The 16,774-nt window shown below is 39.4% G+C and overlaps 1 protein-coding gene across 3 annotated transcripts; it reads right to left on the reverse strand.

Moving 5' to 3' along the window:
* Nucleotides 1-2,449: 2,449 nt before the first annotated feature.
* On the reverse strand, nt 2,450-16,380 carry LOC101863615 (nipped-B-like protein). Of its 3 annotated transcripts, none has more exons than XM_013088230.2 (10): nt 16,096-16,380; nt 11,762-11,808; nt 10,733-10,840; nt 9,755-9,907; nt 8,903-9,017; nt 7,923-8,064; nt 6,347-7,306; nt 5,597-5,731; nt 4,693-4,790; nt 2,450-3,710 (listed from the first exon to the last, which is right to left on the reverse strand). In XM_013088230.2, exons 1-10 carry the CDS (start codon nt 16,231-16,233, stop codon nt 3,606-3,608), a joined length of 2,001 nt encoding a protein of 666 aa, XP_012943684.1. In that variant the 5' UTR covers nt 16,234-16,380; the 3' UTR covers nt 2,450-3,605. The 3 variants fall into 3 exon arrangements, with proteins under 3 accessions (XP_012943684.1, XP_005108693.1, XP_012943683.1); XM_005108636.3 differs by having other exon boundaries at nt 4,693-4,793; nt 5,597-5,717; nt 6,345-7,306; XM_013088229.2 differs by having other exon boundaries at nt 4,693-4,793; nt 16,096-16,378.
* Nucleotides 16,381-16,774: the final 394 nt, after the last annotated feature.

Genomic DNA, 16,774 nt, shown 5'->3' on the forward strand with positions numbered 1-16,774 from the left:
TTTTGTATTGTCACACTCTTGTGACCCGATATTTCCGGAGTGCCTTGATAGCCGAAGCAGACTTTGTGCTGTTGAAGTTAGAGAGGTGAGCAGAGTAAGTCTGATTCCCTGTATGAACGTCTCTGTTGACATCCACCCCTTGGCGCTCATATATGATCGCGCCGTAAAACCTCTACTAATACTAAAACAACTGCCAACCGTTGACACGTTATTGGATTCATCCAGCATGATCATCTTCCTTCAGCGTCTTAGCAGGAGACCAAGCAGGGAACATTTCCCCTCCGAGTCCATCATGGTCGAACTGAACAGCGGTCTGTGGCGCCCCTGTCTGGCTGTTAGTGTTACACGCTACTTACACGCGCTGCTCAGTGGCGCCAACCAGCCACACAGTAGCGCCAGATTGTAAAACTCTCTTGTGTAGCGCCACAGCGTGGTCCGTGTGAAAGCGGCCTAACTTGCCGTAGATCTTGCACTTCAGTAGTGTTCTATTCTTTTATAATACATGTAGGCTACTTTATTTACGAGCTTTGAAGGATGGCCCAGGACCCCAGGACAGAGAGCTTGTACTTGTATGCGGCTTACACTGTGCCAGGGGCGAATGGCAAAAAATTTGGTGATGATAATTTGTCTCCTTGTCAAAGGGACACAACTGTGCAATCATTATTTTTTTCTTTGTCCAAGTCGAGTTATTGCGTTCAGACAACGTACCGATACTGTACTGTTAGTACACTTTAAACATTTTTATTTATGTTCTCACAGTTCTGTATTATAACAGCATAGTCTGGGATTAATATAGAAAGAATGCAACATTTCAACATCTACATTCCCTTCCTACCGGTACTTCGATGAATTTATACATTATAATAACTTGCACTAGAAAAATTAATTCCATCTTTTTGGACAATAACATCCCCCTTATTTATTCCCTCAAGATAAAAATATCAGTCAGAGGTGAAAGGCCTAGGCTTCTGATCTGTAACAAAGAAAGATACAGAAGGCCATTCTTACCATCATCTATTAAACTTCTTACCATTTCAATCATCAGCCTATTTGTGAGTGTAAACATGCTATTGTATTATTGTGGTTATGTGCTCAGATGTGTGTGGAAGAGAGGATATGTGAGGGAAGAGTGTCTGTGTACATGGGTGTGCACATGTGTGTGTGTGCACATGGTGAAACTCCAATCCAATGTGCCAGGACCTGGACAACAAAGATGTATCTTATCTTACCTAGCCACTGTCTGTCAACAGCTCAAATTGTAAATGAGTCTGTCCCTAGACTGAGCATTTGTCACTTCATCATCAAATATGACATCAAAATGAAAATGAAATTGATACCAGCATTGAATTTAGCTTTTTACTATAGACCTCTAGATAAAAAAATAATAAAATGTTCAACTGTCCATCTTTTACTGAAAATGAGATCAGAGTTGAAACACATTTCTTTTTAATTTTTCAGCCACAAACCATGTGATGCATGTGCCCAAGGTAACACAAAAAGGTGAATCATTACCCCTTCTTGTGACACTAATGTTACAGTTACAGTCTAGGATGTTCCTCATAGCAAACTCATATATAAGAAAGTGGAGATCTTTTCACATTATGTACTAATTTCATGATCATGTATGTGTTTTAAATTCAAACAATATAAATGGTATAAGACAACAATTTTGGACTTGAAAATCGTTTCAATATAATATGCATATCCAATAATATATAATACATTGTTAACCCTATCCGTACGTCTTGTTTTACTATTCTATCCATACAACGTGGGGAACTCTGTGCCACCTTTTTCCAAAGAGGAAATTTACTATCATAGCAGTCTGTCAAAATGAATTTTTGAGAACTGAAATTTTCAAAGAGATCATCTTTGCACTAGAAGTATTCTAAAATGTGAAGAATACAACCCTGGGGGTACAAAATGACCCCAGGGAGTACGGATAGGGTTAAGGTATGTGTATGCTAGACTATTTTTACATGACCTTTAACTATGAGTAATCAGTTTAACCCTTTGAGCCCTTGCCACCGGTACATCAGTGGCACGTGAAACTGCCTGTATGACTAGCGACCGGTACATCAGTGGTGAACGAGACTTTATCTCCAACCCGGCCAGCCTTGGACAAAATTAAATGGAAAACAGTGTTTACTACATAGAGGATGTTATTGATTATTTTGAAAATCTTTCTGATCTTTCCTGAATTAGAAGCTGGTGATGACGAAGACTACTCCAAGTGGGATTTATATATATATAAGGATGTTAGTAATATGTTGCTCAGAAGCTCAGGCAGAGGGGCACGGTAGTCTCAGGGGGTCAGGGCTCAAAGTAAAGGGTTAAAAAAGGTGACCTGGATAACAATTTTGACAAGTGTGGCACATTTGACAACAACAATGCCTGAAACTGCTAAATAATAAATGTATTAAAATAACCATCTGAACAAACAGGAATATATAGAGCGCTAAGTATGTTTTTATTGCATTCAGAATGAATACGAGCAGACAAATTGAGGGAGAAAGATAGTCAAGTACCGGTACTTATCCACAACTTCAACCCACGAATCAGGTGCTTTTCTTCTGGCTCAAGGCAGTTCCTTGTGGTACGGAACTGTCTATTCAAACATATTGGTACCACAGCACTGAAAAATCTCAAACATTTTTTTCAGAGCTAGAACTGTGATGTTTCCCAGTGAAACCTGTTTTGTTTGCAAACTGAGTTTTTCTCAAATGCCGCTTTACAATTTACAGCAAGTTCACAACTTTGAGCATTTAGTGTCTAATTGTTGCTTGCGATGATATAGTATGAAAATTGCTTCTGTCAAGTATGGTCAAGGTGGTGCGACTGACTGGAATTTTTGCAAAGTGCTGAGTGATGTAAGGAAAGCTTCCTCTCAGTTAATGTACCGGTAACTAAAATAATGGAAATGAGTTTTGATTTTTAGAAAGGTTAAAACTTATTCCAAAATTTCATATTTAGGGAGAACAAGTCGAAGCGACGACAGAAATAATAAATACTTAGGTACTCAGGATTAATGATGGATAATTAACTCACCTTTTAGAGATACGATATCACATAGATAATCAAGGAAGCAAACCAAAGATTTTACTTTTTTGGGGAGATTAAAATCTTTTGACATTGACAGATTGATTAAATGGCAATGTTGTACTTTTCTACCATAGAAAAAAGTGTTGTTTTTTTCATATAACTGTGTGCTATTTGCTGTCGGAATGTGACCAAATATCAGATACTGAGAAGCAACATAATGATAAAGGGAGGGGAGGGGGAGGGGAAGGGTGAGAGAGAGAGAGAGAGAGAGAGAGAGAGAGAGAGAGAGAGAGAGAGAGAGAGAGAGAGAGAGAGAGAGAGAGAGAGAGAGAGAGAGAGAGAGTATACACTAATCAAGTTGTTGTCCAACTATGTATGAATATGACCATGCAAACTTTCTTGCCACGGACCAATAAAGGTTCTTTCATTCATTACTTCTGTTCTGGCTCGTTATATTGTGTTCTCAGCTTAACTAAAACAATACAATTTTTATTCCAATATATTGTCATATATTATATATACAGGTAACAAAAGGCAGTGACGAATTCATCGTTCATAACAGCTCAGCTAGGGTAGAAGCTCGCAACAGCTGCTTGAAAATTCCCATCAAACTCCAGCAACAGCATGCAAGCCTCCGATAACGTCAGGTGGAACTTCCGGCACAGAAACTGGATGAAAAAAAGTGCAATACATTAGTAAAACGATTTTATATATATATATATATATATAGGCTGCATGTTGCCCAAATAAACACTTCCATTAAATAGGTTATATAATGTACCTCTATTAAGTCTAACCCTCCCCCCCCCTCCTTTAAGTCTAAGCTTACTAATATATAGGCTGCAACTTTATCTGTAATCTATCTAGATCTAGTCTGCCTTGTCTGAGCTTCTGAGTAGTCTTAGTATTAGTGTCACAGTCACTGAGTAGAATCTAGGCCTGCTGTGAATGCCAGATGTGGCAAGGTGAGTAGAGCAAAGTATAAACGCTCCCCAAGTGTACAAAGATTATGTTTCACAAAAAGTCATTCCAACGCCAGTTGGAACAAAGCCACCAACCAATCAAGCAGTGGGGTAATTAACTCAAGACCATACAAGACTAGAAGAAAGGGATGGAGTAGGGGGCAAGGTTTTGAAAGGGCCGGGAAGAGAGCAGAAAGGAAAGAACCCCACCACGTCTCAACACATCACACAGAGACAATTTAATGCATCACAATCACACACATATATATATATATCTAATAAAAAAAGCCTTCCTATAGCGCACGTCCCCGCTCAACAACAAGCTCTATGTATGTGCTTTACAATCTATATAATCATTATCCCAGCAGGCCATAAAATACTCAGAAACATTCTTGGCTTCCCGGGAAGTACACAATGCAAGTGCAAGCAGTCGATTAAATGCTCAAACACTAACAAACTGACAAAATCTGTTCTTGTCTTTAGTTAGGTACCCATTCCCACCTGAAGTGACAAAATCAGTGTAAAGAGCTTTTCCCCCAAGGACACAATATCAGACCCTTGAGGAGGTTCGAACCCACTACCATAAAACTAGCTAACCACTACACCACTAAATGCAAAAAATAATAAGATGAGTGAAGTCTTTATTCAGACTGTCAGTTTAAACATCTATAGTCAACACATTCCTCACCATCAGACGCCGATGCAGTCGCTCTTTGTTTTCTGTCCCCCCTTCCTCCGAGGACTCTCTTTGCTGTGAGGCGGCCTCACTGCTCTTGGAAGATGGGCCTGCTGGTGAGACATTTATAAGGAAATAATTTATACCACATCCTCACAATTCAGATCAGAGCTGCCACCCCACATTAAGTAAAAAGAGTACAATCGATAGTGAATAAGAGTAAGATTAGGTAAAAAAGAGAAAGATCCCGAATCCCTTCGAGTTTTGAGTGTCTAAATAGGTCATGAGTAGTAATATATATCTGCTGCAATTCACTGACGCTAAAATGTGTTGATGATGACACAAAGAAATGTACCATAGCCGTACACAGACACAAGCAGACCAGCGGTACACGTAAGATAAGTGATAGAGATGCTCAGACACTGGACCAGCAGGAACAAGAGGTCACCGAATAACGCTTATTGGGGGAGAAATTTGCGGGAGAAGCAGACAAATTATAAAATCCAAACTACTAATGAATGCTACCTGGCTGACATGAAAAAGACGTACAATATAATATGAAGTCTTATAAGCGTACAAAAGTTAAAAAACCCATAAAAGAATACGTAATTTTCGTGTGAGGTTGGCAGCTCTGTTAAATCATTGGTGGGCCACTTCGACCCTGCTATAGATCTGCATGTGAGCCTCAACCAGATTGTCTGAAAATTTTGCGTGCACAACAACCCCCACAACTTTAGAGCTTTTAAATTAAATTGTGGGTGTCATAAAAGTAAGGACTTCCGAGTAATGAGCGACCACCCCAACAAACACAATAAAGAAGAGACCTAACCCTAACCGTCCTAACCCTACCCCAAAAAAGAACCTGCAACGGCCCACCTGTAAATTAAAACATTACTAAATGTGCCACTGGCCTTACCAGAGACTTTCAGCTGTTTCTCCACTGGCTCATGACGTGTATCTCGTCGAGACCCTTTCCTCTTGCTCCTGCCTTTCACTTTGTTCGGCCGCACTTCATCCTCCGCGTCATAACCATCACTTTCTGAATCACTACCTGCGAATACAAAGCGGGATTACAAAATCAAATTCAAACTGAAGAGAGAGAAATGTATCTCAAGTCAGTGGACAGTGTTTTCCTCCTCATCTCCAAAGTTCCTATAACTCACAGACACCATCGGAACCACCCACACCAGTGAGTAAATAAAACCTTAGCGAGAAAAATATTATAGCACAAATGACAAACGTTTTAAAGTTACTTGAGGGCAAATAAACAACAATTCTACTTGACAAAGTTTAGCGACAAAACCTCAGCTTTGGCCCCTCTACTACTACTACTAGAAGGAAATAATGGCCCGACCTTGAGCAGAGAGACCCAAAGCTCTATGGGGGCCGTGAGGACTTGCAGCAAACAGCAGCCTTCACACAAGAGACTAGGATGTCCATTAAGAGATGAACGAGAAGTAGAAGTTGCCCCTCCAAAACAGAACTTGGGCGTTTACAATGTAAAAAAAGGCTTTTCATTCTTTTCATTTGGAGGCCAGTTCAGTTTCAAATTTGGTGAAGAAAAATCCTAGCAGATAGGTGGTCTTACTTTCAAAACAGCAAAGGACAGGGGAGAAATTGGGGAAAAGGTCAGGCAAAGAAGACATTGTTGAGAACAAGTGATCACCTTCATTGGAAAATTGAGGGTTCTTCTCTCCTCTCGCTGCTGGGCACGACATTTCACTACAGGAACTAGAATTTGACCAACTGCTCTTCTTCTTTCTGCGTGCAGACGAGGAGAGGCCACTACATGACGGGAGGCTCTCCTTGTCCTCGACCTGCAAGATGTTGTCAGTGTCCGGAGAGTCGCTCCCTCCTTGAGTATTATGAGCCTGTCCACTTTTCTCTTGAACTTTTTTGCACTGTCTGAAAACTGTCGGGTCTTGTTGCTGGTTGGAAGAAGATGATTGCTGTTGGTCAGATGTTGAACGTGTTTGTCTTGGTGATTGTGGTTGGCCAGAAGTTGAATGTGTCTGTGCAGGCGATTGTGGTTGGCTAGAAGTTGAATGTGTCAGTCTTGGCGATTGTGGTTGGCCAGAAGTTGAACGTGTCAGTCTTGGTGATTGTGGTTGGCCAGAAGTTAAACGCTTTTGTGTTGGCGATTGTGGTTGGCCAGAAGTTGAACGTGTTTGTGTTGGCGATTGCCGCTGGCTAGATGATGAACGTGTCTCTCTCGATGCTGCAGTTGAATGTGTTTGTGTAGGGGGTTGGGGTTGGTTTTGGCTAGAAGTTTTACATGCTTGATTTGATGACTGCGACTGTACAACAGGACAATATGTTCGTTTCGATGATTGTGGCTGCATGGTAGAAGAACAAGACTGCGCAGGAGTTTCCTTCCGGGGTACTGAAGATGAACTAGGCTTGGCAAAAGAGGATTGCGGTTGAGTAGACGTCGACTGTGACAGAGCAGAAGACACAATCAACTGATCGAGGTCGTCGTCAATTAAATCTTCTACCACTGAAGGCTGGTTGCTTTTTTCTGTCTGGGACTTTGGTGATGGGACATCCAGTATCACCACCTCCTCGTCCTCTTCCTCAATGTCCTTTTCAGCAGCAGCAACTGTAGTGGGAGCACTACCGACTTGGCCTGAAGGGTAAGAAGGAAAGAAAATTAAATTGAGGAGCGAGATACGGCATCTCCAGAGTTCCATCAGAATCAGTAATTGACCCACCAACCCTTTGACGATGAAAAATAGGACAACTCTCCCATTCCACTATTTTAAAAAAAATGGGTTTGAGAGGGAGAAATGGAGTCACATAGATTCTTACAAACCAAGTTGCAAGTAAAAATAAAAATGCCCGTGAGTCTGTTGTGAAATTAGACTTGAATAAAAGAAGCAAACTCAGAAGTACAGAAAATAATCAATATTGGCATAGCATGCAGTATCAGAGTGCATACCATAATTACAATCAATCACCTGTGACCTCATACCAAAATGAAAAAAAAAAAAAAAATTAATATTTCAAGCAAATCCGTCCAGAATTTCTCAAAAGACACAAAATATTGCATAGATAATACATGATTTAAAAAATTTATACTTGTCAGGTCTGTAAAAACAAAAATGAATATATTCAATTTTGGTTTAACAATGGAGCCACTTCGACAACCCGCTTCTCCAAACAAAAATACACATAAAGAGTCCAGATCAAGAAAAAAAGGTTAAAAAATCATCCAACATGAAAAAATTCAGTAGACTCATTACCTAAAGAGCCATCTCTCCATTTCGTGTGAAAGTCACCGGTGAGTTTCGCTTTCCAAACAGCTGGTATGTCATACGCATTGATCTGCTTCAGTATGACGTTTCTGAACCGCGCCTTCATACTCTGGTGTGTATGAAGAGTAACCTGAAGAAAAAAAAGAAAGGATTGTAAGGGAAGAAAGAAAAGAAAACATAAACACATGAAAGAAAATAAAACAAAAAAAAACAAAAAACCTAGAATTCCAGAATACCTGAAAAAAACAAGAACAAGGAGTACCAAAATGGTAAAAAACAAAAACATATATATATTTATATAAACATATGAGAATCTCAATAATAAAGTGTAGAGTCAAAGACCAAGCATATTGTGTAAGCTAAATTTGTAAAAAATTTAAATACTGTATTGTTGAAAGGAACAAACATTGCAGCCAAGTAGCTTGAATACAAGTGACAGCACCTTTCTCCATCTATTTATCGATCTGGATGCCATCCACCAGCAAAAAGCTTTTTAGTTTTAGAGTGACCTTAGAGATTATGTGCAATCTGGCTATTTGACTTTCCGTGCGATGTTTGACCCAAAATATCCAGGTAGACCTGCCTACTGTTCTCGCCAAAACCACTGGTCAGCACATGGGAGAACCTCAAGCATAATATAGTTAATATGATCAGCACAACCTAATCCCCAACAAAAGGATAAACAGTACTCAGAACCCGATAATCACATAAAAAAAATTAATTACTGTAAGACGTATGTGTGTTAAACTTCCCTTTAAATACTGTGAAGTCTATCAGGTATCCCTAAATCTCACAAAAACAAGAATAATTGTCACAACATCTCACAGGATCGTCTTTGTCAGTTGTCATGACTCTCTTTACTGGCCCAATCTGCTGCTTACAGACAGAGATGTCAGAAACCAAACTGTGTCCAAAAGGGGCTTAAAGTTTAAGTTAAAGAAAACCAAAACCAAATGGTCTCCACATACTCTCAAGGCCTCCATGTTTTTCCAGAGGATGTTCCCTCCGATTTCTGAATAGCGTTTGTTGTCGACGATATAGCGGATCATCTTCAGATCCTCAGCATCGGTATACTTAATCCGTCTGAAAAAAATAACAAACAGATGTACTGTAGTTTACAATAAAAATTTTTTCAAAGACAGAACTTAACTGATAAAATTTTCACCCCCCACCCCCTAGAAAGGCCCATCTAAAAACTGTACTTTCATCTTCAATGCTAACACTTCATGTGAACCTGTACACTCATATCTTGACTATTGGGACAACTAAATATAATTTCAGAAAAGAGAGTTAGAAATAATAAGGGAGTGGGAGGGAGGAGTAGGAGAAGATGAGGAGGGCAGGGATTGTAAAAGGAGCAGAAAGAAACCAGGGGGGGGGGGGGAAATCGTATTAAACAACAGCCCAACTAACAGTCAAATTATTGTTTCAAAAGATTCATCCTTCTTGAGCATTTTGTGTTTTGTTGAACGGGAATTGAAGCATTTTGTCACAAGTAAAGTACTCCAATTATCAGTGGTGAGGCTGCATAAAGAAGCACCGTTCTTCTGTCATATTGTGCTTTGCCTACAAAAAAAAAAGGCACAAATAGTCCCTTTTGTTTGGGAGATTATAATAGTGGGGAGTTTCCCATGAAAATACACTTAGATCTACCCGCAGAAACAAACATTTTAGAATTTTAGCATTAATTCAGAATAGTATTTAAGTGAAATTCTTTAAAATCAATTAAAATTCATGAAACCCTCATTTGAGACAGACTAAATTTTGATAGGCTCCCTTCAGACAAGTTTTCCCAGAGCCACACACATTTATCAGCTTACCCTGAGTACAGGGATCGTTTCCCAGTATGAAGAGGCAGACTGTCAGCCTTGAAGCTACTGAGGTCAAATGCGTCAGGTTCCTCCACGACCCTTCTACTTGACTTTTGACTTTGACAGGACGACTCCCCATTCTGTGAGCTCCTCAAACTTTGTCTGGACCAAAAGACAAAATAATAATAGTAACATTATAACAATTATAATAATAATAAACAGCATTTGTATAGTGCAAAGTCCCGCTCAACAGCAAGCTATGTGCTTTACAATCTACATATTTATTACCCCAGCAGACCTCATAGAAATCTGAAACAAATTTCAACTTCCTGGGAAGCATACAGTGCATGCTGCCAAATAATGCAGTGCATGAATGAGCTCAGAGAACAGGCATGGTAGGTATTTGAAGTTGTCTAAAGATTTAAATTTAAAGCTCCTTGCAACACTGAACAGTTATTTCAAGGGCTGAGGTACAGTTAAACCCCCCTTGGAGGAATGGTGCAATTCAATTGCCCCTTTAACACAAAATATGGCTATACATAATGACGGGTATGCTATTGAAGGACCATCACTGACAAGCTTGACTGAAACAAGTGAATGGACAGCCAGGATTAATACCATCACAAAACTGGAGATTTGAAAATAAAAATAACAGCTCTTAAAAAGTTTTAGTAAGAGTTTTACGACACTTGAAACACAATAAAGTCATATAAGCGTCGAAGATTAGACATGTCAAAAGAACAAGAGGGTGACGAACAAAAAAGAAGGAGGACAGATCAGGACGATAGATCATGTTTGATAAGACAAACGGAACAAACCCCACCAAAGCACCTGCAAACCACCAGCAAATAACTGCATCAAGCTACAGCTTGACACAGGTATACAGTTTCATCTCTACCAAGCATGAATGAATGACATTGCAATAATAATATATCAAACAGATCAGACTAAGTAAACAAACCCTCCCCCCCACATGTATTGGCCTACCTATATCGCGACTCGTCCAGCAATCTGTTCTTTTTGACACAGTCCAACACGAACTGGACTGAGAGAAACCCTTGGCTCAATCTGTCATCTGTTTTCTTTTCACACAGTCTGTATGGATAGCATGATATGATGATACATTTTTGTTTAAAGAAGTCACTTTGACAACAACAGCAAACAAAAGAGGGTTGGGTTTTTTTTTAAAGTGAGACAGTAAAGAGTCAGAAGAAAGACACAATAAACTGCTCATTTTTAATATTTATAAGTATGTTCTATCCCTTCTTGATTTTGTGGAAAAAGAGTCAAGAAAAAAAAAGAAGCCCAAAATGTTACTGAATAGATCAAGTAACTAGTTAAAGTGATGCAACAACGCTTATTTTCAGAATAACACAGTCTTATCAGCACACTTTTAGTAATGATAAATATATTTTTAAAAAACTCTTTTTCAGTTATCATTGTCCCAAATAAGCAATGATAACAAATTTTTCATTGCAGCCAGAAGTAAATAAGTAAAAAAACAGGAAGAGCCAGGGAATAAAGCTAAAATAGTCATTCAAAACGAGCAAACATACAAGTATTTTTAGAGCACAGCCTTTTGTGGTTGTCTTGTATGATGCGATCCCAACTGTCGTCCAGTATTATTTGCCCAGTCACACACATTGTCATTGTCACACACACTTTCTTTCCTTACATTAACACACAGTTAAAGAAGCAGCAAGCACAGCACATTCAGTCAGAAAAAGGTTTATCAGTTTGTAAGAAAATAAAAGATTGAGTTGAGAAGAATTTTGCTATTATATTAAAATTATAATAATAATAATAATAAAGACCACCTCTATAGCGCCCACTCCCTTGTGGCTCTACGGCTTCACAAAAAAATAGGATTTAGAGAAGCGTTTCAAGTATATATATGGGTCCATTCAACTTACAACAATTCTTTCAAATATATTTATATATCATGTAATACACCCATAATATGACAAAGAACAACACTTATACACAAAAAGACTATCACTGTGGGGGAAAACTTACGCATAACGACACTTGTTCCTTTCACCAACTATGTATCCACCGCCTCTCTAAAAAAAACAAAATTACATTGATAAATTTACACTTTTGTAAAATGCAAAACCACAGTTCACACTTTAAAAAAAAAAATTTTAATGAGTATTTCAATTCCTTTTATAATATGAGTCTAAAAACTAAATGGAAGTAGACAGTTCTCAACACTCTCAATAACAGTCAGGTTTGGTCAATTTTGTAAAGGCCATTTCCCAGTTCGTCCCTTCCATTCATAGTGGCACTGCCCAAGATTAATCTGGTCCAGTGTGGCCAGGGCTATTATTTTATCAACCAACAGACCTAAAAATCTGTCCAAAATAGCCACGCAAAGGCTTTCATTGCCCAATGTTTGCTGTTGTCATAAAACATATCAGCCTTTGACTTTGGCATGATAGACAAGCTGTCATAATCCACTCATCTGCCCTTATAATTAGCTCCTCATATTTGTAAATGAATAAACCGCATGCTGACTGGCATAAGGTTACAGGTCCCTTCCACTTTTTAACCAAAAGTTGACCAGCCTGTAAGAAATTTTCAACTGCTGATGAGTGAGGCATGTCAACAGTATATAATACATTAGCCCCTCCCACAACTGAATGACCTTCTAACCACATGCGAATCACAAGTGAGATCTGTGGCCATTCTGGCCACCGTACCCAGTCAGTAACAATTTGGATATCAACATAAACTTCCGACAGAAGTGCTGCTTATTTGCACATGTGACTAAACGTAGAACGACGCAAACTATTTTTAGGTAAGGCGGCCATCTTCTGTGACGTCAGACCAGGATATCCCTCCGATCACGTGACTACATGATCTAAACATAGCCAACCGCATGGCACCAAAGATCGTGTATACCTACCATGGCATGACGTTTTGGTGCGATGTTTTTCCAGACGACGTACCAGTCATGTGATATGATGCGGTGCTCCGATGCTGCTGCTGTTTATCTCTTATGCGCATTGTTTATCGGGCCCGGGGGCGGGGATATTCTCCAGGTGTCTTTACAGCAATTTTCGCGCGCTTTATTGTCTTTGCATTTCCCATGTTTCAATTTCAAGCATCAGCGTTCGTACTGTTCTGAGCATCAACGATCTAAGCAATCTTCCATCACTAGAGCATGGCTGATGTGCTGCAGTTAGCTGCAAGTGTGGAATTTTATCGTGCGAAACACATCGATTCATATACAGATAATAGGTCAAGCCACTGACCCAACATGTCGTTCCATGCGGTATCTCCAAAGATAGTGTAGTGTGTAGAGTAGTAGGGAATCTTTGGTGTCCCCACGGTCTTCTAAAAATAGTCTGTGGGTATCCCAGGATGTGGTGACATCACATTACTAAAATAAGCAGCCAATCAGGCAGGTGCGTCATTCTATGTTTAGCAGCATGTCTTGTTTGCTGAGTGGTGGTGACCCATTTGTTTGTTTTACCATGGTACTCAGTCTTCCTTGTCTGACACATTTTATTTTGTTTTACCCTTGCACACTACAAGTGCTGCCTTCCTCATCTGATACACTTCGTGTAGAACATTTAACACACATACAGTATGCAGCACAGCCACAAACCCTCTCATTTTGCCCTCTCTTTAAAAAAAAAAGGTAGTGCCAATTAACACGGAGTAGCATTGACACAGAGTGAAGGTAGAACTCATTTGTGCTGGAAAGCATGTTTTATACAAACTTTAAAATGTATTTTAAAATAAAATTATTTTTACATGCACCCACACACAGATGCATTGATTCGAGGGCTAAACTGCCATAATTTTTGCTGCAGAACACACACTAAAACCCTTGCAAATCAATTGTTTTCAAGAAAATGTCAATCCTAATTGCCAAAAAAATCAAATCATTGTAAAATGCACGGGGCATGCCCCCCTGAAACCCCCCAGATTCTTTTTAGTCTCCCCCCCTGAAACCCCCCATGTTGTTAAAATCAAGGCCTTATTCGTGTTCAGCATGCCTAATATTACTAGAAAAAAAGTATATATAAAACGTGTACATGAGACGGATGCATGAGTAAAAAAAACCCCACCAACTTTTTTGGGTGTTACAGTTTAAAAGCAGTCCTAAACTTGCGAACACCTTCAGTGCTGACCTCAGATTAAAAAGGAATTGTTTGTAATAGTTTGTTTTCTTCTTCATTTTCATCATTCCCACCAAAAAGATGTCCCTGCCAGCTGACATACATATTATCATAAAATACAACAGACAACCTCTTTTCTCCTCAACAATTACTTGAATTACAAAGGATGGCCGTCTTGAACATTTCCGACTGTTGTAGGCCTACCTTCTTGCTTAATGAGCTAGAGCCTTAGGCAGTCAACATTTTAATCCTGAAAGTGCACAGGTCCTAGGCCTATAAATAAAGGGCATGAGCCGGGCTACCCGGGAAGAGGGCAGGCCCTATATAGGGCTCACCTACTTCGACCGGGAAGCGTGCAGGCCCTATATAAAAAAGGGCATAGACGCTTATCTTGTCTAGCAATGAAAATGAAAAATTAAATTTTCATCCTAATTGCTTTAAAAATGGGCTTAAATGAAAATAAAGTAAATTCTAAGAACTATGGTTTTTAAATTTTAAAAATCCATTGATAAATAAAAAAGTTATTGGGATTTTTGTTAGCAAAATGTTGGAGGACCTTCACAGGAAAATATCGCCAAAATGTGGGACATGTCTTGATGTATTTTGAGGAAAAACTGTTCATAAGTCAGTGATGAATTGGAGCATATGAATGAAACTTGGCATCTTCATGTGATTTTTAGTGCAAAATCTTGTTCTGCTATCACTTTTTCGATGTCTTTATTACTTTGGATCTTAAAGACTGATATTTGCATGAAATTTGTTGAATTGCGTGACATCGTTTTTACCGCGACGCGATCACCCCTTCTAAAACTCAGTAAAGCGCTATCGGGAAAACCTGCGATGAAGTCATCGGTGACCTATTTAGTTATAGGCAGCCAATCACATGCCGCCTAGCGATCACGCGCCTCTTGCATACCGGCACCTCGCGTTTGGAATGCGTGATCTAGTTCCCAGCTCTAGTGTTTTATCAATGGATGGGTGGTAATTTTCAGTTGATACGTAAAATGTACTAAACGCAGAGATCTGAAATTTTACAGCAATAAAGAAGACATGTGGGGCGCCTGTGTGGTCGGCTATCAACCCGCAGCTCCGCTTAGTTTCCGAACCGCAGAGGAAATTCGCACAAACACGGCAATATATCTCCTGTTCTAGAAATCGTTCAGGATTGTATGGTGGCATGTCGTTAGTTTAACCTTTCCTCTGATTGGTTGCAGAGTTTCATTTATTTTCGTTAACGAGTTTTCCTGTAACTATACTGAGAAGAGAGTCACTTCTGATTCCGAGCGGCCCAAAAATTACCCCTCGCGCAGAGGCCGATTTCCGGCCTAAGGCGCAGCGGGCGATTGGCATTGCTACTTTTTCAAAGGAAAATTCCAGTATTCCTTACATGGAAAATGACGTAGACTTAGATCTAGTAAATTACAGGTCAAAGTTATAAATAGAGACCAATGACTTTGCAAGTTATCTTGACCTAGTAGAGCATCTCTTGGCCAGGATATTGATAGATAAAGTGAAGCGGTCCAGCTGAGCGACTATGTATTATCACTTGTTTCGCCGTGCTGTTACTTTTCTAATTGTTGAGTTTCGCATTTTGCGCTTTGTTTGTATTTATTTGATCGTTTATTATTTTTGAATGGCTCATTCTATCAGCTTTAAGAAAATATATGGTTCTAGATCTATCTATCTATTTGCCTTTTATCATCTGTTGAGCCGTAAATGGTCATTTTTCAGTAGCAGACATCTCGGGTATCTCAGCTGTTCCCCCCCCCCAACCCCCATGTTTACAACCGATCGGCCATGGCGGTGGGGCATTTTTGGCGGGTTACTTCCGGTGAAACGCTGAGCACTTCTAGGGTTAATAAGATAGAGGCCCTGTACTCCTGTACTAGATTCTAGATCTAGATATCTATACTTGTAAGACAGAGTTACACATTAGACTACTAACTACAACTACAACATACTAGATCTAGATCTAGACTAGATCTAGTCTAGGTTCTACACCACACTGCACAACAGTAACGGGTGCTTTTTCGGTAGTTCCCACCCCTCTTATTTGAGCCTGACCTACATCTAGATCTAGATTATACGTTTGATTTGCGGCAAGCTAAGCTAAGATATATCAAACCTAACAACTGCAAAACATTAAATTGTCTTGTGGTAAAATTCAGGACTAGACTACCGAAAAAGCGCCCACTAGCGCCTAACTGTCAACACACTTACTTCAATGATCTGTCTGAGACTCTCAGATTGATAATCTGAATAGAACATAATGGGGGATCCATCTTCATTTCTAAAAAGAGTGCGATAAAAGCGAAAGGACATTGCAGTACGAAACGCCGCATCCATGGACGCCGTCATGATGCCTTTTCTTCAAAATCTAATGAAAACTAGATTTAGATCGACATTTTCATCACTGTTGACTGTTGTTGTAAACTGAAATTGAAAATCAAGCGAGTGCGTTGAGAATGCCAGGATTTCGGCATCTAATCATGCTAAACTGCTGGGTAGTTGGGGGAAAAAAAAGGACTACGAATTTCGAAGAAAATAAATAGATATCTACATGTAATACAAAAATATTTTTAATTTTACAATATTTTCAGTGACGTGCCCAGAACGCCAGACAAATCTCAAAATCATTGCAAAGATATTGTTTTAAAGTAAAAAAACCAAAAAAACCCACTTTACTTTGTCGGCAACCTGTTTTGTTATTATCATCGAGGAACGGCTTGGCAGTACACACAGTATAAAACAGTAGATAGATTAACCGTTCCATCAAAGATTCTTTTGTTACTATAGGCTAGTAGATAATTGTTGATTCCAATGCCCGTGAATCACGTCAGATTGCATTTTTATGTGCATAATAATTTACAGCAACAGGCACGGCTAAAGGGGGGGGGGT

The sequence above is a fragment of the Aplysia californica genome, unplaced genomic scaffold (assembly GCF_000002075.1).
Source record: "Aplysia californica isolate F4 #8 unplaced genomic scaffold, AplCal3.0 scaffold00705, whole genome shotgun sequence".
Lineage (NCBI taxonomy): Eukaryota > Metazoa > Mollusca > Gastropoda > Aplysiida > Aplysiidae > Aplysia > Aplysia californica.